At 36.9% G+C, this 25,880-nt stretch overlaps 1 protein-coding gene and 1 long non-coding RNA gene across 16 annotated transcripts in view; one reads left to right on the forward strand and one right to left on the reverse strand.

The window, feature by feature from the left end:
• LOC309509795 (uncharacterized protein) overlaps positions 1-25,880 on the forward strand; it is a 100,239-nt gene that overhangs the window by 68,679 nt on the left and 5,680 nt on the right. For 5 of the 15 annotated variants that reach the window (XM_082184683.1, XM_082184694.1, XM_082184697.1 and 2 more), the window contains 6 exons: positions 3,084-3,257; positions 9,065-9,241; positions 12,295-12,468; positions 14,405-14,578; positions 20,273-20,446; positions 24,282-24,455. In XM_082184683.1, coding sequence (XP_082040809.1) covers positions 3,084-3,257; positions 9,065-9,241; positions 12,295-12,468; positions 14,405-14,578; positions 20,273-20,446; positions 24,282-24,455 — 1,047 coding nt within the window. The remainder of the gene's footprint in view (positions 1-3,083; positions 3,258-9,064; positions 9,242-12,294; positions 12,469-14,404; positions 14,579-20,272; positions 20,447-24,281; positions 24,456-25,880) is intronic. The other 10 variants (XM_082184685.1, XM_082184687.1, XM_082184698.1 and 7 more) reach the window with 8 other exon arrangements.
• Positions 1-25,880, reverse strand: part of LOC309512910 — a 60,679-nt gene that overhangs the window by 27,470 nt on the left and 7,329 nt on the right. The window lies entirely within an intron of this gene.

Below are 25,880 nucleotides of genomic sequence, written 5' to 3' on the forward strand. Positions count from 1 at the left end.
TAATCCACAACCTCAAACGAGGTCAAAAAAACAATGTCAGTCCTGAAAGATGGATGAATCTGTCACACTGCTTGATTGAGATGAAGAATAATTCTATTGTTGAAGAAATGCAGGCATTTTTATCTGGAACAAAAGTCAAACGTCTTTCTCTTGCACAATGTTCAACTTTGGCAAACATGATCCTGATGTCAGAGGAGGTGATGAATGAGTTTGACCTTAAAAAGTACAAGATCAGATCATCAGAAGAGGGTCGAAGGAGACTGTTACCTGCTCTGAGGAACTGCAGAAAAGCTATGTGAGTGTGAAAATATGAACATAATTTCAACTGAATTAAAATATAAACATAATACCCCCATCATGATAGATTTCCTCTGGTAAATGCTCTGTAATGATAATTAAAAAAAAAAATATTTGTATTTATTTACATAAATTTGAAGTGTACACTGATTAAAATATTTAAAATATATATTTTTGTAATTATAATTAATATCTAAGTAATTGCATTTCTGAATTCCAGAAGTTTTAAAAGCTAAATGTTCTCAGGGATTACAGTCTTTTTTTGCATTTTTTAATTGATTTTTCATAGACTATTTCAGTCTTTTTAACCAATTAATTTACATGACTTTCCATCGTTCATGATTTACTGGATAAGGATTTTTAGTATTTTTAGTAAAATATTTTTCTCTACCCAATAAACATTCCCAAGTTTATGTATTTAGGCTTTAGGTTTTTATTCAAATTACCTGACTTTTTCTGGTCTAGAAATCACACTTTTAAAATCACGCTACCTCATATATCTGGTTGCGGAGAGGCTGAATCAAAATAAGAAATATCTTGATTTAGGTCAGTGTTTTTTTAATCCCAGCACTGTACATTTCTGATGTCTCTCTTATCTAACACACATATTATAGGTCTTGGAGTCTTTACTAACTAGCTGATGAGTTGAATCCTAAACCCTCGGTTAACGTTTTTATTTGCATATTTGTGGTGTTAGATTCATTGATTAGATGAATGCCGCATGCAACACGTTTACATGAAGGCTCTTGCATTGCGCATCCTCATATTATATATTGCTGACTGCTATCTATTTATTTATTTTTGTCTATATGGACTTTTTGGACTGTAAAGGTAACAATGAAAATGTATCTTCACTCCAATTGGTGAGTTTTCTGTTGCCATTATAAATGTTTTCCATTAAACGCTGAAAATTACTGTTTAACCCTTTTGTGGTGTTCATACTTTTGTTATTCAGCCAGTGTTCGTGGGTCTGGTGGACCCGCTGCATTTTGGGGTTTTTAATTCAACATAATCAAACAATTTATGTTAAAATACTCAACAGATGTTTACTTCATCCCAATTACAAGCAATATAAACAGCATATATGGTTAATATTTTCCCTTTACCTTTGTTAGATCACATTTAAGAATTGCAACCGTGTGCGGGAACGGCAGGGGTAGAAACAAAACTCACTTTTGCACTCACACAATCTCTCTCACACACACACACACACACACACACACACACACACACACACACACACACACACACACACACACACACACACACACACACACACACACACACACACACACACACACACACACACACACACACACACACACACACACACTCACTTGGATATGTGGTCTACGGGGACTCTCCATAGGCGTAATGGTTTTACTAATGTACAAACTGTATGATCTATCCCCCGTTGATTTCAATAGCTCTATTTGAATATAATTTATCATTCTAGAATAATTGGGGTGATTTTGTAGGGAAGTGAATCTGCATAGAAAATAATATTTTATGAGCATAGATAAATACAATAGAAGCAAGACACAATTGAAATTAGCAGCGCTTTGTTTTTCAGGTAAATCTAACAGTATTCAGGTACAGAAATTGAATAATCAAATGTAAAATAACAGTTTTCACCTTAGAAATGAAATATAATTAATTACCCTAATTAATACAATTTATCTTTGTTAAAGCTACAAAAGTAATTTTCTCTTTCTCTTGTGTTGTTTGATCACCATTAGTATCACAAACAGCTGCGGGTACATTAAGCTGCTGTCCCTTTAAGACGAATGCCCGGAGCTAATATAAATGACACGCATTCGTTTTCTTTCTCAATTCTTTACAGAACACAACTGACTGTGTTTACGAGGATACTTGCTGAGACGGACATTTTGACTTTATTTTACGTGTCCGTTTAAGCTCGAAAGAAAGAGAAAGGGAACTGAATTCGGCGTTCACATGCTGTCTGCGTGGCTTTGTGTGTGCGCACAGAAAACTGCACACGAGTCCTCTTCTGCTGTATACCTGACTCGACTTAAAAACGTGCAAATGATAAACTTTCACTCTATGATGGTTAAACTTTGCAAATAATCCACAACTATCCAATAATTGTCATTATTATGTGACCTACAAGCGTCAGTTACGTCGCTTCAATGCCATTCATAAAAACTCTCCCTTGGCCTCATGGGATAGTAAAGTTTCCATTGTATGCGCACTTCAGAATCTTGCCAGAAGTAGTAGGTCATCCGGCGACTTTTTGCTGACTGTTTTTCAAATACTATGTATTCAGACATACTCCTCTGTTAACATACAGTTTTTGGCATACTATATAGTAGGGAATTATTCGATTTCAGACTCAGTGTCAGTGCTTCTGGGACCATACAAAGCATGTGAACTTGAGGCACTCGATTGGCTGTCCGTTGCCAAGTATTTAGCCATAACATTCTAACACTGTATCGTTTCACACTGTGCAAGTTTGGCACTGCAATGCGGGATTAACTGCGCAGAAGCGGCTCTAATCCTGCTAAACTCACATTTAACCTACAAGTGTTAAATATTTCTTTACCCAGGGTTAAAAGCGGGGTTAAGAATGACTATAACCAGTGGTTAACTGAAGTGTGAAAAGCCCTGTAAGAACATGTGCGTGCATGTAATGTAAAATAAATGTGCATCCCAGGCCTTCCCGCTCTCTAACGTCTCTCCAGTGCTCAGAAGCTTCTCCATTATTAACACAGGACCAAGCTCTTGACTGATCATAACATTTTAACCATAGTCATCTCTTTTTTCAGATTAACAGCCTGTGATCTCAGTGATCAGCAGTGTGAAGTTGTGGCTTCAGTTCTACAGTCATCAAACTCCTCCCTGAGAGAGCTGAACCTGAGATACAGTTACCTGCAGGATTCAGGACTGAAGCTGCTCTGTGCTGGACTGAAGAGTCCAAACTGTGGCGTCAACATACTGAGGTTTGAGTTTCACATTCATTCTGTAAAGTAACAGAAAGCGATTTCTGTGAAACACTGTCAATATTTGAAATCGACACCCTTCTCTTCATTGCCCGCCCCTGAAAATAATGAACACGGTATGCATCACAAATGCATAGGGTGACCACATGTTTTTCCTTGGACAGTCCCGTATTTCATCTCTCTTTTAAGTGTCCCAACTTATTATGAGAAAATCATGTTTTGTCCCATATTTCTTCTTTCCTAAATTGTCTTTGCTAGGTGATCATAAAAGTGAATAGTAGTCTGTCATGCGAGAATAGCCTTATCAAAGGCAGCCAATCTCGTCATTTTGTAAAACAAAATGACCATCCTTTCACAATTCTTAATCGATTAACTTGCAGTTGGTGAAGGCGGGATATTAGAGAGTAAGGAGATCAAGTCAGACGTCAAGATGTCAAAGAAGTGTGTGTGTACATTTAACAAGGATCTTCAAAAAGAGTTTATCCAGTTAATATGCACAGTAAGTTGTGAAAAAAGAACTCAATGTGGTATCACGCTGAATGACACACCAGAAGTGCTCTCGCAGACAGCGCGCAATCCCAAATCAGGTTTTTTTCTACATGTAATTTTTTTTTTGCCAGCCTCCAAAAAATTGTTTGTCCTGCCAAAGCCTTATTTGACCAGTTATTGTGATTTATATGTGAAAGGGCGCATGTTGACTAAGAGAGAGAATGAGCAAAGAGCCCCTCCCCTCCGCACGCACTCTCTCTGTCTTCAAACTAAGCACTGTCTTTGTTTTCTCTCCCCCGCACATATTAATCAAAATCAACAATGGTAAAAAGTCGGAAGACCGAATCCATTTTGCACGTGGTGCATTCAGAGATTTTTTTTTTCTGAATTACCGCTGGGTATGAATTTTGCAAAAAAAAAGAAAAAAAGTTGCCTCTTCTCAGACAAGCGATCCGCACATGCCGCTGACATAAACCACACTTTCAATAAACAAAAAAATCCTATTCAGTGATGAAGTGTTTTCTGTGTTGAGACAAATCCTTTGCGATTTCCTAACAGCCGGGATTAGCACACAACACGTCCACGTGCGCTAATTTCTGATTCGCAACCTAGTGACTCATGTGAACCAATTTATTTTAATGAATAGTTAAAACAACTGATCTGTCCAACACTGAACTCACGAGATGTCACTGTCTGAATTGGTGTATAACAAATAATTTACTCAGAACACCTCTGTGCTTATCCCATTTAGCAAAAGTGGTTAGTTATATTTAGCCTTAATAATCCACGCATCTCACATAAATACAGTCAATTATGGCTCAAGTGAACATAAACAGCTGAGTTAAAACTGGATATGTATCAGTATATTAGAAGCATTCGGTCTTAAAGTGACAGCAGCCTAGAATACCTGTCTGTGTCATTATTGTTAATCAAACAACTGAAGATGTTAAATAAACCTACTGTAGTTTATTCAATTTGTATCACTATCGTATTTGTCCTATTGTTTGTCAATTGCTTTGTTCTCTTTTTATGTAACAAAAATAAAATAAATTATTTTTATTTATTTACATAAATTTGAAGTGTACTCTGATTAAAATATTTAAAAATATATATTTAGTAATTATAATTAATATCTAAGTAATTGCATTTCTGAATTCCAGAAGTTTTAAAAGCTAAATGTTCTCAAGGATTAGTTTTTTTATTTTTATTTATTTTTTATAGATTTTTCATAGATGATTACAGTCTTTTTAACCAATTAATTTACATGACTTTCCATAGTTCATGATTTACTTGATAATGATTAAGTATTTTTAGTAAAATATTTTTCTTTACCCAATAAAAATGCCCAAGTTTTGGTTTTTAGGTTTTTATTTAAATGACCTGACTTTTTCTTGTCTAGAAATCACACTTTTAAAATCACGCTACCTCATATATCTGGTTGTGGAGAGGATGAATTAAAATAAGAAATATCTTGATTTAGGTCAGTGGTTTTCAATCCCAGCACTGTACATTTCTGATGTCTCTCTTATCTAACACACATGTTATAGGTCTTGGAGTCTTTACTAACTAGCTGATGAGTTGAATTTGAAAATGTGCAGTGCTGTGGGTACTCCAGGAACAGGATTGACCAGAAACTGTCTCTGAGCCTGCTAGTCCAGGCCTTAATACTATGTTACTGTTTCAGTGATAGGAGCATAGAAAATGTTATGTGGCTTGGATGGCTTGAGTCCTTGTAGAGTAATTTACTACGGCTTAGAACACGACTCAACCATTCAGAATCAAGGTCCAGAACAATCTGGTCAAACTAATTATTGACTTACAAGAGGGCTTTTCACACTTGAAATAGTTAACCCTGGGTCATTGTAAACCTTTACACTGATCATAATTTACCCAGGGTTAACAATTAATCCTGGGTAAGTATAAACTGATGTTTAATGCTGTACACTCCTAAACCCTCGGTTAACGGTCTTATTTGCATATTTGCAACCTGTTTACATGAAGGCTTTTGCATTGTGCATCCTCATATTATATTGCCGAGTGCTATCAAGTTTTTTTGTCTATATGGACTTTTTAGACTGTAAAGGTAACAATGAAAAGGTATCTTCTTTGCTCCAATTGGCGAGTTTTCTTTTGCCATTGGAAATGTTTCCCATTAAACGCTGAAATAGCAGCTCATGGTGTGTCCGAAATTGCGTACTGTTGAGTTGGCACTACATTTGAATTAGAACATCCTTTGCGACCGTTAAAAATGTATGTTATATATGGTATGAATTATAGTATTGGATTGCAATATTTTGTTTTTCTCCGATATATATATATTGCGAAATATAAATAAACAATTTCACAAGTTAATTTGAATAGCTCTATTTGAATTGAATTAATCATTCTAGAATAATTGGAGTGATTTTGTAGGGAAGTGAATCTGCATAGAAAATAATATTTTATGAGCATAGATAAATACAATAGAAGCAAGACACAATTGAAATGAGCAGTGCTTTGTTTTTCAGGTAAATCTAACAGTATTCAGGTACAGAAATTGAATAATCAAATGTAAAAGAACAGTTTTCACCGTAGAAATGAAAAATAACTAATATAATTAATTACCCTAATTAATACAATTTATCTATGTTAAAGCTAATTTTAACAAAGCTAATTTTGTTGTGCATTTTGCCATTTATATTAGTTACTATGGTTTTAAATATCTTTATAGTTTTTATTCATTTTATTTAAAATTTAGTTCAATATTTAATTAATACAGTTTATCTTTGTTAAAGCTACAAAAGTAATTTTCTCTTTCTCTTGTGTTGTTTGATCACCATTAGTATCACAAACAGCTGCGGGTACATTAAGCTGCTGTCCCTTTAAGATGAATGCCCGGACCTAATATAATGACATCATCTGTTTTCTTTCTCAATTGTTAACAGCACACAACCGACTGTGTTTACGAGGATACTCACCGAAACTGACATTTTGACTTTATTTTACGTGTACGTGTCCGTTTAAGCTTGAAATAAAGAGAAAGGGAACTGAATTCGGCGTTCACGTGCTGTCTGCGTGGCTTTGTGTGTGCGCACAGAAAACAGCACGCGAGTCCTCTTGTGCTTGATGCCTGACTCGACTTAAAAACGTGCAAATAATAAACTTTCACTCTATGATGGTTAAACTTTGCAAATAATCCACGACTATCCATCAATCCATGAATATCGCGGATGCGAACATCGCGGAATCGATGCTGAAATGATACATTGTGTATCCCTAGTATGAATGTGTGTAGTATGAATGGAATCCGGATGTACTACATCCACCATGTTGTCATTATTATGTGACCTACAAGCGTCGGTTACGTCGCTTCACTGCCATTCATAAAACCTCTCCCTTGGCCTCATGGGATAGTAAAGTTTCCATTGTATGCGCACTTCAGAATCTTGCCAGAAGTAGTAGGTCATTGGGTGACTTTTCGGTGACACTTTTACAAATTACTGTTTTACTCTGTTAACATACAGTTTTTGGCATACTATATAGTAGGGAAGTATTCGATTTCAGACTCGGTGTCAGTGTTTCTGTGACCATACAAAGCATGTGAACTTGAGGCACTCGATTGGCTGTCCGTTGCTAAGCATCTAGCTGTAACATTCTAACACTATCGTTTCACACTGTGCAAGTTTGGCACTGCAATGTGGGGTTAACTGTGCAGAAGCGGCTCTAATCCTGCTAAACTCACATTTAACTTACAAGTGTTAAATATTTCTTTACCCAGGGTTAAAAGCGGGGTTAAGAATGACTATAACCAGTGGTTAACTGCAGTGTGAAAAGCCCTGTAAGAACATGTACGTGCATGTTAGGGGTTTCATCAACTAGTCGACTAGCCGACTAGTCGACTGTCACAACCACTAGTCGGCGCTGTCGGCCCTAATCGACTAGTTGGAAAACAAAATGGCGTCAGGCGCTGAGGTACCTATGCGTCCAAAACGGTCAAGGTCATGGAGTGCAGTGTCGCATTTGGTGCAATATAGAAGGACACGCAAAACGGGACACATTCAGAATTAATAAACATTTAGTAAACTACAGAACAGCGCGAGTGGGAAATGGCGCACCTCACACGGGCAGGGCTACGAGAACGGACACTGCACTGGTGATATAAAACGCACACACACAGGTCTGTTAACTTAAGCGATACTTTTAAGGTTGTCTAATATTTTTCTGACTAACAAATTACTGACACAGTAGGCTAAAGGGTAGATTTAAAAAAAGAAAAACGAAATTTAAATAAAGAAAAAACAAAATTTAAATAAAGAAAAAACGAAATTTAGGCTAAATAAAACAAATGAAATTTAAATAAAGAAAAAACGAAATTTAAAAAAGAAAAAAGAAATTTAAAAAAGAAAAACGAAATTTAAATAAAGAAAAACGAAATTAAGTTAAATTAAAAACGAGATTAATTTAAATAAAAAACGAGATTAATTTAGATTGATAATAACGGGTAAAAAGACAAATACATTTTGTTTCTATTATTCTATTTTCCACAATGTCAAAGCAACGCAGCTTAACCGAAAACACAAGCTCAGGCATGTCCATACAAACTCCGCTGTTCTGCACTCTAGCGGTTCGAGCCGCGCCTGAATCGCGTGTCTCACGCAGGCAGTGTGCAAACTCCAACCTGTTAAGCTGAGACGCTCACGCCACGCAGCCAGTGTGTCGCAGGTGATACAAAAATATAGTGGTTCAGTATAACCTACATCAAACTTGAATCGGCCTATATGCTTAAATGATATTTGCTTAAAGATGCAATGAAAAATGCACAGTTAAAACTATATGCAAAAAATATGTCGTGATGTTGACAATGTTTTTGTCTGAGGCTAGCCATGTGGCAATGTTTATCTGCAACGTTCGCTGATGCGTGTGGTGTGGCAGTTCATAACAAGAATGTTTTAATTACAAGAATGTTTTAAATGAATGCTGCTGTTTTTGTATTAACACAAGAATAACTGATGAATTTATTTATTATGTTATTTCTGAATTTCAAACATACATTTCCAATAATTCACCAGAACTCCTTCCTCTTGTCTTCCTTAACAATGCTCAATGCGTTAATGCGTCAATTTAATGAATAAATAATTTAACGACTAGTCGTCGACTGTTATGCAAAACTAGTCAACTAGTTGTGAAACCCCTAGTGCATGTAATGTAAAATAAAAGTGCATCCCAGGTCTTCCCACTCTCTAACGTCTCTCCAGTGCTCAGAAGCTTCTCCATTATTAACACATGACCGAGCTCTTGACTGATCATAACCTTTTAACCATAGTCTTCTCTTTTTTCAGATTAGCAGCCTCTGATCTCAGTGATCAGCAGTGTGAAGTTGTGGCTTCGGTTCTACAGTCATCAAACTCCTCCCTGAGAGAGCTGGACCTGAGTAACAATGACTTGGATCAATTGAATCACCAGGAGTCAGGACTGAAGCTGTGGTGTCAACATAACTGTGGAGTCAACACACTGAGGTTTGAGTTTCACATTCATTCTGTAAAGTAGCAGAAAGCAATTTCTGAGATTCACTGTCAATATTTGAAATCGACACCGTTCTCTTCATTGCTCCAGCCCTGAAAATAATGAACACGGTATGCATCACACATGCATAGGGTGACTACACGTCCTGTTTTTCCTTGGACAGTCCCGTTATTTCATCTCTCGTTTAAGTGTCCCAACTTATTATGAGAAAATCATGTTTTGTCCCATATTTCTTCTTTCCTAAATTGTCTTTGCTAGGTGATCATAAAAGTGAATAGTAGTCTGTAATGCGAGAATAGCCTTATCAAAGGCAGCCAATCTCGTCATTTTGTAAAACAAAATTACCATCCTTTCACAATTCTTAATCGATTAACTTGCAGTTGGTGAAGGCGGGATATTAGAGAGTAAGGAGATCAAGTCTGACGTGAAAGAAGTGTCAAAGAAGCGTGTGTGTACATTTGACAAGGATCTTCAAAAAGAGTTTATCCAGTTAATATGCGCAGTAAGTTGTGAAAAAAATAACTCAATGTGGTATCACGTTGAATGACACACCAGAAGTGCTCTCGCAGACAGCGCGCAATCCCAAATCAGGTTTTTTCCTACATCGATTTTTTTATTTTTTTTTAATCAAATTTGTGTCCTGCCAAAGCCGTATTTGATCAGTTATTGTGATTTATTTGTGAAAGGGCGCATGTTGACTAAGAGAAAGAATGAGCAAAGAGCCCCTCCTCCCCGCACCCACTCTCTCTGTCTTCAAACTAAGCACTGTCTTTGTTTTCTCTCCCCCGCACATATTAATCAAAATCAACAATGGTAAAAGGTCAGAAGTCCGAATCCATTTTGCACGTGGTGCATTCAGAGATTTTTTGTTTTCTGAATTAACGCTGGGTGTGAATTTTGCTGAAAACAAAACAAAAAAACATCACCTCTTCTCATGCAAGCGATCTGCACATGCCGCTGACATAAACCACACTTTCAATAAACAAAAAAAATCCTATTCAGTGATGAAGTGTTTTCTGTGTTGAGACAAATCCTTTCCGATGTCCTAACAGCCGGGATTAGCACACAACACGTCCACGTCCACTAATTTCTGATTCGCGACCTAATGACTCATTAAGACCGATTTATTTTAATGAATGGTTAAAACTGATCTGTCCAACACTGAACTCACGAGACGTCACTGTCTGAATCGGTGTATAACAAATCATTTACTCAGAACACCTCTGAAATGAGAATGTAAGTGTGCTTAACCCATTTAGCAAAAGTGATTTAGTAACATTTAGCCTTAATAATCCACAGTGTTTTTAGTTAATTTATATTGACAATGTCTAGTTTATTACCCATAAAATCATTTAGTTTAGATCGGAGTGAGGTAAAACAGAACAGAGCATGTTGTTGTTAGCTAGCTGCTAATTTTATTCTATTGTATATGGTAAAAAAAATTTGACTATTAGTTAAAATAATCTTTTTAATGCTACTTTTTAATATTGATATGAAAATATACCAAAATAATTATCAGGTCTAGCAAAGAAGGATCTTATCTTACAAAGCTATGAAAACCAGTGGGAAAATCTCAGCTTTTTTGTGCAAAGAGTGCAAGAAAGGATGACAGTGATGGTGACAGGTAATATAAAAAAAAAAATATGTGTCTGATAAATGCATAGCCTGTAACAGCCACAGTCAGGATGCAAATGAGGGGTAAAAAAAAAAAAAGAAGGAATTAGCAACCATGTGCAAACAATGAGGAACAAAAGAAACAAACATCAAGGTAATAGATCATACACAATATGGGATATCAAAATAAGATAAGCAAAATAACAAACTGTTTCATTGCATTTATTATAAATTTATTGTCCGTATTCACGTGGGTCACAGATCACGTGGGTATGCTACTTTCTAATGTGTGTGTGTAGATGACAATGTCTGTCAGCCACCACCAAAGACCATTCCAGGAAAAATCCTGCAAATTTAGTTGTCTTTGCACCCTAATGATCAAAAACAGACATAGTTGTCAAAATGTCCATCATGTGGAGTATCTCAGGTAAATAGTCAATTATGGCTCAAGTGAACATAAACAGTTGGGTTAAAACCGGATATGTATCAGTATATTAGAAGCATTCGGTCTTAAAGAGGCAGCAGCCTAGAATACCTGTCTGTGTCATTAATGTTAATCAAACAACAGAAGATGTTAAATAAACCTACTGTAGTTTATTCAATTTGTATCATTATTGTATGTGTCCTATTGTTTGTCATTTGCTTTGCTCTTTTTTTTATGTAACAGAAACAAAATAACTATAGGATATCGTCGTTATCATGAAATAAAATTTCTCATATCATGAAATAAGTTTTTGGTCATATTGCCCACCCCTAGTGGATGCTGTTTCAGTGTGCTACACAAAGTTTCAGTGAAATTTTGTCAAGCGAAGTTGTGATAGATACTTTTATTTGTGTGTGTGTGGGGTGGGGGGTTGCCTGTCAATCCCATCTTGTATTACGCCATGAGAAATCTGGTTACCCTACATGCGCAACATCTAACAGCTGGTGCATCAGACAGTTTGAGTAAAAATGGATGAAACGGCTGTGCTTCAGCAACAACATCATCATACCTTAGTTCTTTGAAACAGCAAAAAAAAAAAAAAAAAAAAAATTACATATCGACCAGAAACAAAGCAACCTCGGCATCTGTTTTCAGGAATTGGTAGCACTTTATTTTAGAGTCCTTTTTCTCATGTACATACTATGTACTTATTACATATACTAATTAATATGTTATAATAGTAATTACAGTAACTGGGTACTAACTAGGTACTAACCATGAACCTACCCCTAAACCTAACCTTCCTTAACCCATGCCGTTACCTTGTTTTACCCAGTACTTTCTAAAGTAAGTACACTGTAAGAACATGTGCGTTCATGTAATGTAAAATAAAAGTGCAACCCAGGCCTTCCCGCTCTCTAACGTCTCTCCAGTGCTCAGAAGCTTCTTCATTATTATCAAGCTCTTGACTGATCATAACCTTTTAACAAGAGTCCTCTCTTTTTTCAGAGTTACAGCCTGTAATCTCACTGATCAGCAGTGTGAAATTGTGGCTTCAGTTCTACAGTCATCAAACTCCTGCCTGAGAGAGCTGGACCTGAGAAACAATGACCTGCAGGATTCAAAACTGAAGCTGCTCTGTGCTGGACTGAAGAGTCCAAACTGTGGCGTCAACATACTGAGGTTTGAATTTGACTTTCATTCATTAATTAATGTTAATAATAATGTGTGCTTTATAAAAATGTATCCTACAGGGGGCTGTTGAATGCATGAATCTGACTGGTTGATGGGTGGTGGAAAAAAAATGATTCACATATGAATTGTGATTCTATCTTCTGCCGATTCGCATCGATTCACAAATTTTACAAATCGATATTCTAAAGTGTTACATTTCTTGAACTTCACTCTACTACTTAAAGTTATTGATATGTTAGAGTGTTATTAATCACAATAAGCCATGAAAAAGGACTCTATGTGGTGCTCTCGAAGTGTGTCCGACTGCATCCCGCAGTACTACAAACCACACCTCTGCTAATCACGCCCCCTATCTCAAGTCACAATGAAACAGCCATTCGGAGTGTCATCAGAGTCCCTCCCTCTGAAATCACTGATGTCATCACTACTGCTCTTCTTCTACTTCACTTTCCTCGCTATTTAAGCTTCACTATCGCCACCTAGTGATAAGGCATACATCATATAACATAGATCACCAAATGCCTTAAGTAATCCTGTTTGTTTTCATCAGTTTTTAAAGTATTTTAATTATGAAACTACAGTAAATTTACGGAAAGGGTAGGTTTACGGTAAGGTTTAGGTTTGGGGGTAGGTTTTTTACTAATATTACCTTTATTCAGTATTCATTTGATAGTAAAATTTGTGTTTTACAGGCTGTTGTTTCATACTTCATGAGATTCGAAAGCAATATACGATATTCTTATAAACATTTCATTCATAAAACATAACGTTCCAGTTACTAACGTAACCTTGGTTCCTCGAGATAATGGGATAGAGCATTGCGTTAGAGTTATTCCTGATGCTTAAAGGGAAACTCCGTTTTCTTCAAAATACTGAAGCCTAATTGGTTTACGTCTGTACACCTGCACAGACAAATGGCTTTTCATCCCGCAAAAAAACGGGCAGTGTCGACTGCCTATTTACGTCGCGCTCTGAGCCATTTTCTAGTTTTATTTGTGCACACTCAAAATAACGACAAAACTTTGCGCTTTTGTAAAATAAAGATAACAAACAGGGTGTTTGACTTGCTTGTAGACTTGGAATTAAGCCTTTTCCCCATTATTATTTGATTCACCGGACCGGACACCAGTTATCTTGCCAAGAAAAATCTTTATTCTTATATGTCAGGAGAGAAACTTTGAGAAGATGCTGTATTCATGCAGGTCTCTGCATTTCCGTGTTTCTTTGAGTGAGTACAGTAAGATTGAGCTTATATACATCACTGAGTGACTTACAACTTCCTTGTAAGGTAGAAAAACATGTTGCTTGAGCTTTAAAAATGGAAGGTATATATACGTCATGCTTACACATGGCACAATCCACTTTCCATATTAAGAAACTATCCTTGGTGTTTACATTTGTGGTACATTTGTATCAGTGGAAACATCTCTGCTCAGTGAACATGTTACATTGCACACACACCTCTAAGCAAAATATAGACTTCAAGTCAACAATTTCAAGTCATACGTTTTAGACTCTTTATTATTTATTTGTGTATAAGAGCAGCTTTGTATGTTACAAATTTTTTCAGAATATGCATTAACTCCACAAGCGTTATTTTTGTATGAAAGCTGTTTGTGATTTTGCTACAGCAAAATCTTAATTTTTTTGTCTAAATGATTATATTTCTCATTACACATAACAGGAGGATGTCAGTTAGAAGTCTATTATTTTATGTTAGAGATTCAGAATATGAGGGCGTTTGTATTAATTTACTACAAGTATGCTGCTAGTACAGGCACACATTTCTGGTCACTTTTGAAATTGAAATAATATTAACATCCCTATTTGCTTTCAATTAGAAGTCCTTCAATAGCCTGCAATCTGCTAGCGTATATTCTCTAAAAATGAAGCATACTAACATTAACGCTTACTGTTGTTGTAGATTATCTCACTGTTTGGTGACAGAAGAAGGTTGTGCTTCTCTGGCATCAGCTCTGAGTTCAAACCCTTCACACCTGAGAGAGCTGGATCTGAGCAACATTCACCCAGGAGAATCAGGACTGAAGCTGCTCTCTGATACAATGAACCATCCAGACTGCACACTGGACAAACTCAAGTAAGTGGATCAGTAGGAATCATCCTGTCTGCTATCATATTGTGGTCAGAAAGGGTAATTATGCAAGTAAAGTTAACATATTTTGATTTGTTAACTTTACTTGAAAAAATCTTGACTCAGAAAAACCTAATAAAGTCTACCAATATATTCAAGTTTACATAATTTTACTTCTGAGTTTTACTGACTTAATATTTCTGAGTTACAGTGTACTCCCATTGCATTGATGCATGAATAAATTAAGACATTATTTTTATTTTTATTTTTTTACTATTGTTTGGCTTTATTTGACCCTTTTATTTGCTGTATTGTGTCAGTAGCACAATAAAGACAGCAAATAAAATTTAGTAATGTTCAGTGTCTTATTAATTAAAAAAATATATTTAATGTTATTCATTGTTGTGTTTTGCATGCAGAATGTTTATGTCTGTGTGTGTGTAGGGCCCTATGAAATCCGTTTTATTTTTTCTCAAATTCCGTTTTATTTTTTTCCGAATTCCGTTTTTTGGGATTTATTTTCATTCCTTTCGGATTTGCTTGTTTTCTTTTCACTTATAAGCAGTATTGACCTTTAAAAATTCAGTTACACAAACTCACAATTCAGCTTTTTTATTTAAACTGTTAATATATTCAGCAAGGCACATTCAAAATTTTCCAAAATTCAGCCAAACCTTCAACAAATCTCTGGCCAAAAATAACAGTAACATGAAGGTTACAGTTACAAGGTAGGATTGATGAATATTAAATTAAAGATTAAATGCAGCCATGCTGCAGGGAGACAGAAACACTGAAACAACGATATGTGCCTGACAGAAAGCCAACCCCATGACATATTACAGCCTAAAAGTACAGTGTTAACCCATCATCATCAGTGACCCCTCCATGTAAGCAAAAAAAGATAAATTACTGACATTTACAAAAACAATGCACATTAGCTTATCTTTTATTATTAATAGTAAAATTCGGTCCGATTTTCCCATGGCGTCTGTCGTTGCTATGCAACCACAACGACAAAGAAGTTTTAGTAGCTAATAGATTTCCACCACCGAGAAACGCTTGCTGTAGCTCTGCAACAAGATTTATTTACGGAGAAGAGAAAAACACCCGTAGTGTTTGTGGTGCACCCCCATCCTTTATGTTGACTGAGCTTTCAATGTTGTTACGGAAAGAGTGAAGTTGATATGCTGGTTCTTGTCACATGAACTGCGGTGCGCTTGCGGCATTCTGAAAAGTTGCGGTGTTTTCATCTCGCCGCGCCTGGAAAAAATGAGCGCGTCGCTTCAATTATGAGCGCGCTTGCCGCGCGCCTACATTTGAAATGACGAACTTGAGCGCGCGAAAGACACGACATGTGAACGGCCCCTTGACGAGCTCGCTTCGACATTTTTTTCCTTACGCGGGAACCAGAGCCATATAGAGAGATATATGGCTCTCTCTCTATATGGCTCTGGCTGGAACGTAAGGACATATGGTTACTAGGTTTAACAATGCCATTTGGCCACGGTTTAGGTAACGTTAGAGACCTTTCTACGTTTGTTGTTTTAAACTGAAAAAAGGAGAAAGAAGTAAAAAAAAAAATTGTTTATTTAATGTCAACAAAATATATGCAAATTCCATGTGTATAAGAGAATTCCGTTTTCATGTGTAAATTCCGTGATTCCGTCCGCGTTTTCCGCATCACGGAAATCATAGGGCCCTATGTGTGACTTGAGCAAGGTTATTTGCAAGATATCGGCACAACTAGCAGGGGATCAACCCCCTTAAATGTTTGATATTTCACAATAGTATGGTGTTTATGGTAGAGCCGACAATCTTGTGGCCACTCAAAATACAGCATCATTTAGAAACACACATACATCAATCAGCATATGAATCTCAACAATGGTGACATGTATATGGATATATTCATGCTGTAAAGCACACTGGGAGCCTTCATAGAATAAACATAAACCATGGTTCACTGAATGCATTGCAGCATAAAGCATGTCACCATTGTTGAGATTCATACATTGATTGTTGATGTTGGTGTTTAGTTCACATAGAATAAAATATTGCCACAATATTGCTGGCTCTCTTGCCACAGTTTCACAGAGTTGGTAGAGCAATGTTTAAAAGTATTTAATGACCTAACACTCTTTTGATCAGTGAAAAACCTTGGGATAAGATCTCTGAATCAGGCTACATGTTGACTTAATCATCAGTAAATAATCAACAGATCATTCCTAAAATTTTCTTGGCTTACCTTGTTATTGCAAATGTGCCTTACATAAACACTGTTACAGCAGCCAAAGAAAAGCTAATATTAAAAAATCCAGGGCCAAGTGCCCAACTAAAGCAAGCACTGATCACCATAATAATCAAACAAAATGGTCTATTCGTTCTACCAACACTCTTTTGTATGTCTTTGTATTAACAATTTACAATTTTGAGTAAAACGCGCTTGAGATATGTAATCCCTTTACGTACAAAGATCATCTAAGGTCCCAGATTATTGCACTAACATTTCCTCATTCCGAGCTCCATAAAAAACAAACTCAAAGAAACATTTCTACAGTGAAACAAGAAGCTAATAATCACAAGATTGCAATAGAATATGTTTTTTGTGTGATTTCCATGCGATTTGGAGTATTTTCACACCAATAATGGATGTTTACATTATAAATGCTATCCCGGTGTAGCGATTAGTTGCATATAAAAGGCTAACATAATATATTTAAACCATTATATGACTAAAATCCACATTATATCATGATCAGAATTGAATACACTTGATTGTTGTTTGAAAGTGAATTTTGAGAAAGTGTAATATTAATCTTTTAAATTGTGTTATGTAGCTTGATGCTAATTGTTGCTCCAATGTACCTGCACGCCAGGAGCTATTCTATTCCATAATCTAATTTGTTAAAATAATTCACATAAGGTCACAAGAATATGCTAAGGGGTTTAGGCAATAAGTTTCCACATACTGTAAAAAAAAAAATATATATATATATATATATATATATATATATATATATATATATATATATATATATATATAGAACACCAGGTTTGTTGTGCCTTGTAGACATAGGCTATGTGCTGTGCTGCATAAAATAATAATAGGCTAAGAATAGCCTATAGCAGGCAGCCTATAAATAGTTAGAAAGGAACACTTAAGTAACACTAAAATATATTGATTATCATGTTACTTCAATCTCATTTCAAAATGTCATAACGAAAATAAACATTTTGAGTAAACAAATGAAGCCTATTGTTTGGTGCGTTTTGCTTTTCTCAAACGTGAACATTTACTGAAGCAGTTCTCATTCTCCTGGATCTGTCTGCTGCCTTCGACACTGTGAATCATCAGATCCTTCTGTCCACCCTCTCATCACTGGGCATCACAGGAACTTCACTCCACTGGTTTGAGTCCTATCTCACAGGTAGGTCCTTCAAGGTCGCATGGAGAGGCGAGGTATCGAGGGCACATCAGCTGACCACAGGGGTTCCCCAGGGTTCAGTTCTTGGTCCCCTCCTCTTCTCCATCTACACCACATCACTGGGACACATCATACAGGCACACGGTTTTTCCTACCACTGCTATGCTGATGACACGCAGCTCTTCCTCTCATTTCAACCAGATGATCCCACAGTAGCTGCACGGGTCTCAAGCTGTCTGGCGGACATCTCGACATGGATGAAGGAACATCACCTGCAGCTCAACCTGGCAAAGACTGAGCTTCTCGTCCTCCCTGCCAATCCGTCTCTACAGCACGACTTCACCATCCAGCTAGAATCATCATTAATCACCCCATCAAGGTCGGTCAGAAATCTTGGAGTAACGTTTGATGACCAGCTGACCTTCACAGACCACATTTCAAAGACAGCTCGATCTTGCAGGTTTGCACTGCACAACATCAGGAAGATCCGGCCTTTCCTAACTGAGCATGCAACACAACTTATCGTCCAGGCCCTGGTCATCTCTAGGCTTGACTACTGCAATGCCCTTCTGGCTGGACTTCCAGCATGTGCAATCAAACCCCTACAGATGATCCAGAATGCTGCAGCTCGTCTTGTCTTCAACGAGCCCAAAAGGGCCCACGTCACTCCTCTGTTCATCTCTCTACACTGGCTACCTCTCGCTGCTCGCATCAAGTTCAAGGCATTGACGCTTGCTTACAGATCCATCACAGGCTCAGCTCCCTCCTACTTTCACTTACTCCTACGAGTCTACATCCCTACCAGACACCTACGATCGGTCAACGAGCGACGTCTCGTGGTTCCATCGCAGAAAGCCACAAAATCACTTTCCAGAACATTCTCATTCACAGTTCCATGCTGGTGGAACGCTCTCCCCACCCTCATCCGGAATGCAGAATCCCTGACAACATTAAAAAAACAGCTAAAAACCCATCTCTTCCGTGAGCACTCAACCTCATAAAAAAAAAAATATAAAAAAAAACGATGTTTTTCCCTTTGAAACATCACTTATCAGGCTTATGCTACTCTGAATAATACCTGAACTTCGTATTTTGACCACTTCTTGTGTTGTTGTTGTTTTTTGCCTCTTTATGATGACTCGCTTATATTAGTCCTAATTTGTAAGTCGCTTTGGATAAAAGTGTCTGCTAAATGACTAAATGTAAATGTAAATGTAAATGTACTGAAGCGATCAAGCCTCTCCAAACTATTCAACTAATTATTGTTACCATATTATACATCTACGTTTGAGCAGATATCCACAAACACAGTATTTAACAGTATTTTACTTTTATCATGCTGTGTTTTATTATAGAATATGAAAACATCCTTGTGTCGGCCATATACATTTAGCACTGAAAGGTTGCCTACCAGTCTAGTTCACATTTCAACATGTTTCTGTCTATATATAGATACATGTACGATATTAGGCTTCATGTTTTTACTCCAATCTCATTTCATAACACACATTTTAATCTGGCACCACCAGTTTAACATGTCTTGCCTTACAAATCTTCTCATCTTCAATTCGCATTCTTCTGAGGTAAATCCAAGGTAAACAGCACAGCACAAACACAGTCTTCCAAACTCGATGAAAAGCAGAGAGGAGTAAGTTACTGAAGTTTCTGATTCTTTGTTTTGAGGCGATGGGGCGTTACCAGGTCTCCGTTCCTCCGCGTGGATCATTTGCATGTCAATCGTTCGTGCACACGTGGGCGTGGTCACATCAGAGTTAATTAGGACGCGTTTGAGAAACTGTACATGCCGCTGCTTTCATACGGATTACTTAAACAGAGAATATTTGTTTTTTATATAATTGACATATTTTAAAAATAGAGACTCCAAGCGTTGTATAGACATGCGTTTCAAGTCTGTGAGACAAACATTTGCTGAGTTACAGGTCATTTTCTGTCGCGTTTGGGGTCGGCGTGATTGCCGACCCCAGGGGGTTAATTAATTAACTTTACTCATAAACTCAACTCAATACTTTGTGTAGCAGAAACAGCTCAATTGAGTGAAAGTAACTCAGGTGAATACTCATTAGTGTAACATAGTAAATATAGTTTAACAAATGTTTTCAATAAATCCTTTTCTATTATTAAATATATTGTAATATATTAACGCAATATATTATTTCATATATTTTTATATATATTTAAGCCAGTTAATATATTGATCATACATCTATGACCCTCCGTGAGGGTTATAACCAGAGTACTCCTTTTTTTTTTTCAGATTAACAGCCTGTAATCTAACTGATCAGCACTGTGAAATTGTGGCTTCAGTTCTACAACCATCAAACTCACCCCTGAGAGAACTGGACCTGAGTAACAATGACTTGCAGGATTCAGGAGTGAAGCTGTTATCTGCTGGACTGAAGAGTCCAAACTGTCAACTCAACATACTGAGGTATTTAGAAGAAGTTAGAAGACGTTTTATTTATATAGTGCCTTTCTGTAGCCCAAGGTCACTTTACATTGTACATTACAATATACACACACACACATTGCAAACACATAAGGACACATATAGCCACATTATCCAAAGTACATGTTAAATGCATATGTACATATGTGAGGATCATGCAGCAGAGGAGGAATGTGAGCAGAATGGGTAGTGGAGGTAAGAACTCTTGCGGCTGAGTTTTGAACATACTGTTATCTTGCAATAGGTTTTTTGGGCAGACCAAGAAATAGAGCATTGCAATCCAGACATGATGTGATTGATGCATGAATTAAGGTTTCAGCATCAGCTAGAGTGAGAGAAGATTGAAGACGTGCAATATTACGTAGATGGAAAAGGAGAATTTTTAACAACAGATGAAATATGAGAGCAAAAAGCTAGAAATGAGTCAAATACGACACCAAGGTTACGGATGGATGAAGGCTTAACATGAACCCCATCAATATCAAAGGACAGGTCCATCCTTTTGACTGAGGCAGCAGAGCCAATCATCAAAATTTCAGTTTTGTTATTATTTAGTTTGAGGAAATTCAGGAACATTCAATGCTTGATATCCCTGATACATGCAGTGAGTGAGTCGGGCAGGGATGGCCTATCAGAGCTGGTGGTAAGGTAAATTTGAATGTCATCAGCGTGGCAAGGAAATTGAAGTCCATGCGTGTGTATGAGGTCACCAAGTGGATATATATAAATGAACAGTAGTGGGCCAAGAACTTGAACCTTAAAGAACACCCAGTATAAGTGGAACAGTGACCCTTGTATAGTGATATAATACTTTCTGTCGCTGATGTAGGAAATGAGCCAGGATTTAATGGCAGACTGTGTCAAATGCAGCGCTTTGATCAAGTAGCATCAAGATGTTTATTAACCCTGAATCCGTGGACGGAAGAATGTCATTAACCAGCCAAAGAAGACCAGTTTCAGTGCTGTGAGATGGGCAAAATCCTGACTGAAATGTTTAAAAAAGTCGATTAGCTTCTATGTATGATCTCATTTGTGATCTCCTTTAAGATGGCAGGGTGTGGAATTAGGCTTCACAATTAGATCACTTATGGCAGAAAAGGGAGTTTGAAAGTAGAGAGTTTGTTGAATGAGCTGAATCAGCTAACATAAAATTAACATTTGAGTCACTTGTTGTATTAGGGTTGTCTTTGGTAATGGATTCAGTGATTGACTTCAATTTGTCTGAAAATAATTGAGAAAAGCTATTCACAAGCACTCCAGAGCCATAAATAACATGTTGTGGTGGATTAGTGAGATTGTTAACTATAGCAAAGAGTGATTTGGGCCTGCACAATGAATTCTTAAAAGTAGAGGAGAAATAAGAGGATCTTGCAGCATTGAGGGCTGTATGGTAGTTGAGCAAATGTTCTTTGAAAGCCAGAGAGTGCACATCGAGTCCAGTTTTCCTGTACAGTCTTTCTAGGCGACGACCTTAAGCTTTTATCGCTCGAAGTTCAGGAGTGAACCAGGGTGAGACACAAGTAGATGGAACCAGTCTTGTTTTAGTTTATGAATTTGTGATCAGAGAAAGCAAAAGCAAAGCCACTAACAAGAATATTATAAGTCAGATGTACATATGAGATCCAATATATGACCCCTGGAGTGAGTAGCAAAAGTTACATATTGAGATAGGTTGAAACAGTCCAGCACAGATGTATTTTCATGTATATTAAAATCACCAAGCAAAATGTATTTTTTTATTTATTTAATATGGACATAGCAATAACATTGGACGAACCAGATGCATTGTTTAAAATGTTAGGGGCTTTTACAACAGATAAAAACACATTGTTAAACAAAACAAGGCACATTTTACACATGGGAACAAATTTGGCCCGATTTAAGCCACTGTTTGAGCTCTCTGGTAAAGATGTTAATATTGTTCTGCAGTTTGAATACAGTGGGGAGAGAGTTCCATAGTGTAGCCCCTCTGAAGGAGAAGCTAGACTGTCCAAAAGATTTTCTAAACTTTGGGAGCACACAATCCCCACTAACTGAGGCTCTGGTGGAAGGTCTAAGAGAGCCCTGACGCCTCTCCATGAGGCCAGAGAACAGTGGTGACACACAGTTGTTCAAACATTTAAAAGTCAATTTCAAAATACTAAAATTTACAAAATTTTCAAAAGTAAAAAGCTTGTGCTTTTGTATGATATCACAATGATGCCATCTCATTGGTTTCTTGTCAAATATCTTAATTGCCTGTTTATATTGAGAAGTAACTGGTTTCAGAGTGGACGCTGATGTTTGTGACTATGCTGTAATACAGTATGACAAATGTGAAAAAAACCATTGCATGCATAAACAATAAAGCCGTGCGATGTGACAACTGTCCTCTAATAAAACGAAAACAGTTCAAACATGGTTTACATGACTTTGAAACTTCAGGTGTTTATCCAAGATTATGCCCAAGTATTTTGTTTCATTACCTCATGAATGGGTTCATGGTCTAAATGAAAAAAGAAAAACAAAGAACAGATGAATGACTAGCATAGACAAGAGTAAGTAACTCGATAATCTCAGAGAAAAAAATTGGAGTGAAATTTTGGAGGTCGGTATATTTAGATTACAGCCAGTGACATTTGGCCAGTCATTTTCATCGCTAGGTATTCAAATGATGCAACTTTATAAAACTCAATTTTGCCAACCCTCCACCTCTATGATGGAGACGCGGTTTCAACTGGTCTGTGCAAAATAGCCACACGCTGTCATATATATGTTCTGTTCTAATATTCTATGGAACTGACTTAAAGGGATAGTTAACCATTACCCTGTCAGCGTTTTTAAAAAAGTTGCCTGCCAGCGTTTTTGATCATTTTCAGAAAAATGTCATAGTCCCCAGAATATATTGTTGTATGAATATCTGAAACTGCAAAATATCAAAGGAAAGAACAGACCCTCTGCTTTTGAAGAAACAAACAACACAAACTAAACTTTTATTCCAGCTTCATGCAACACTTAAAAGCAACATTTTTAGCAAAAAGCTGAGATAACATTTTTGTCAAAGACTACATCCAGATCGAATTCAGAACAATGATCAAAACACAGACGGAGTAGATCGAGTCCATCAACACCTCTAATGCTTGCAGAGTTCAGTAACATTAGGCAGTTTTGATTTAAATTATGTTAAATGTTGGTGATCACATTATTTCACATATGCATATGATTACATATGAGATCGCTTGTTTCTGCATCTTCTTTGCATGTGTTTTGTTCAGGAGATTCAGAACTCTTTCAGAAGATGTGTAATAGCACCCCCTACCGTATACCCAGGCCCATATTAAGAACACATAGGGCCCCAGGGCTATAGCTTGGTGTCATAACGTTTTCTACCATATAAATAAAAGAAAATCTTAACTTAAATAGTTTTATCATTAGAAGGTCTTCTTTTCTGGCTCTAGAAAAGCAGAATCATCAGAGCTGGACTGGGGGAAAGTATCAGCCCATACGGGCAACATGTTTCCCCATTAATGTTTTTTCTGGGGTTATGGCCTTTAAATTGGAATAAATTAATTAATCAATGAATAGCTAATTAAATGGCGAAAACAAATAGATATTTTTAATATACAGCAAATGTGTCAAATTCATATTCTTACTGTTTAATAACGTGACGATTGTAATCACGGTCGATTTTGAAATTGAGTAATCTCTACATCACTAATTACAATCAGTCAGAGGTCTTTGTAAAGATAATTGATGGTTTGAAGAGCCGTGTTGTTTATTGTAATGTATATTCTCTACAAATGAAGCACACTGACATGAACACTTACTGTTGTTGTAGATTATCTGGCTGTATGGTGACAGAAGAAGGTTGTGCTGCTCTGGCTTCAGCTCTGAGTTCAAACCCTTCACACCTGAGAGAGCTGGATCTGAGCTACAATCACCCAGGAGAATCAGGACTGAAGCTGCTCTCTGATGCAATGAACCATCCAGACTGCACACTGGACAAACTCAAGTAAGTGGACCAGTAAGAATAATCCTGTCTAGTGTGCATGTGAGACTGAGAGTTTTTAATCATTTTTGTGGTTGTTAAGAGATACTTCTTTATTAACTTCTTTATTCATGCCGTTTTAATTCAGACATTTAAATTTTTATTGAAGTCAATCGGACTACCCTGTGTGCTGAAAAATGACACTGAAGGGATCCCTGTGTATTAAAAAGTTTTTTTTTTTCACCCATCCAAGCTTTTGCCTTCAAACAGTATCACTTATCACATTTATTAAAAAAGCCCACGGATTATTTATCCTGAAAACAATTTTTTATTTCTTTTGATATTGCGCATTGTTAACAATCCTCCAATAACTTTTTTAATGCTTCAGTTTCAAGATATCAAGAGCCTAAATTCCTCCAATTAGAGCTTTTCTCTCAAATGGATACATTTTCTGCCAAGTGTTTTACTTGATTTCACAATCTGGCAACTATGTGCTCTCTCTGCATTGCACTGCACTGCACTGCACTGCACTGCACTGCACAAAAAAAAACACTACTTTTGTGCTGATGCTTTGAAAACAGACAAACATGTATGTTGGAGTTGTAATCTCTATTGTGATATTCTGCTCAAATGAAAGTGTCATACAGTAAGTGCCATTCCTTCACAAGGACACTTGGGCAGTTTGCTGAGACTAAGGGCCCTATTTTAACAATCTGAAACGCAAGTATCAAACGCAAAACTAAACTAAAATGGGTTGGTCTGAAGTAGCTTGATTATTCATAGGTGTGGTTTTGGTGTAACGTGAAATAAACCAATCAGAGCGTCATCTCACATTCCCTTTAAGAGCAGGCGCGCTTGTTCCATGGCGGGTTGCTTTTATTACGGCGGATTTGCCAGACGCACGCCAGGAGCGGTTCACAGCCGAGGAGACAGACATTCTCGTCAGGGCCGTAAAACACAGAGAAGTGACATTGGGGATGGGGAAACCCACCCAAATTATCTTCGGTTAAACAGGCGTATAATAATTTGGGTAAATGTGTAAGCTAGATTTATGCCTGTTTTTTCACATCTTCATGGACACCACAATGAATTCCCTTGTGGGGAATATTTTTCCTTGTAATTATGTATGGTTTGCAAAAATGTCAATTGCTGCATCTGTGTAGATAAGAGAAGCAATGTGTATGCGCGTTGTGCACACACTACATTATGGCCAAGCATGCGCCCTTAAAATAGCATCTGAACACACCACTGAAAACGCGCCACTGATTTTAGACTAGGTTTTTCCTGGTCTGTGGCGGGAATTGTTTTCTGGAACTGAATTTATATATATAATTATATAATATATAATATAATGTTTAAATGATAATATTGGTTAAACAAACTACAATACCTAACGTTCATTCAGTCCATCAGACTGCAGCATTTCCATCAGATTTCGTTTTGCAGCAT

The sequence above is a fragment of the Leuciscus leuciscus genome (genome assembly GCF_965113295.1).
Source record: "Leuciscus leuciscus genome assembly, chromosome: 1".
Taxonomy (NCBI): domain Eukaryota; kingdom Metazoa; phylum Chordata; class Actinopteri; order Cypriniformes; family Leuciscidae; genus Leuciscus; species Leuciscus leuciscus.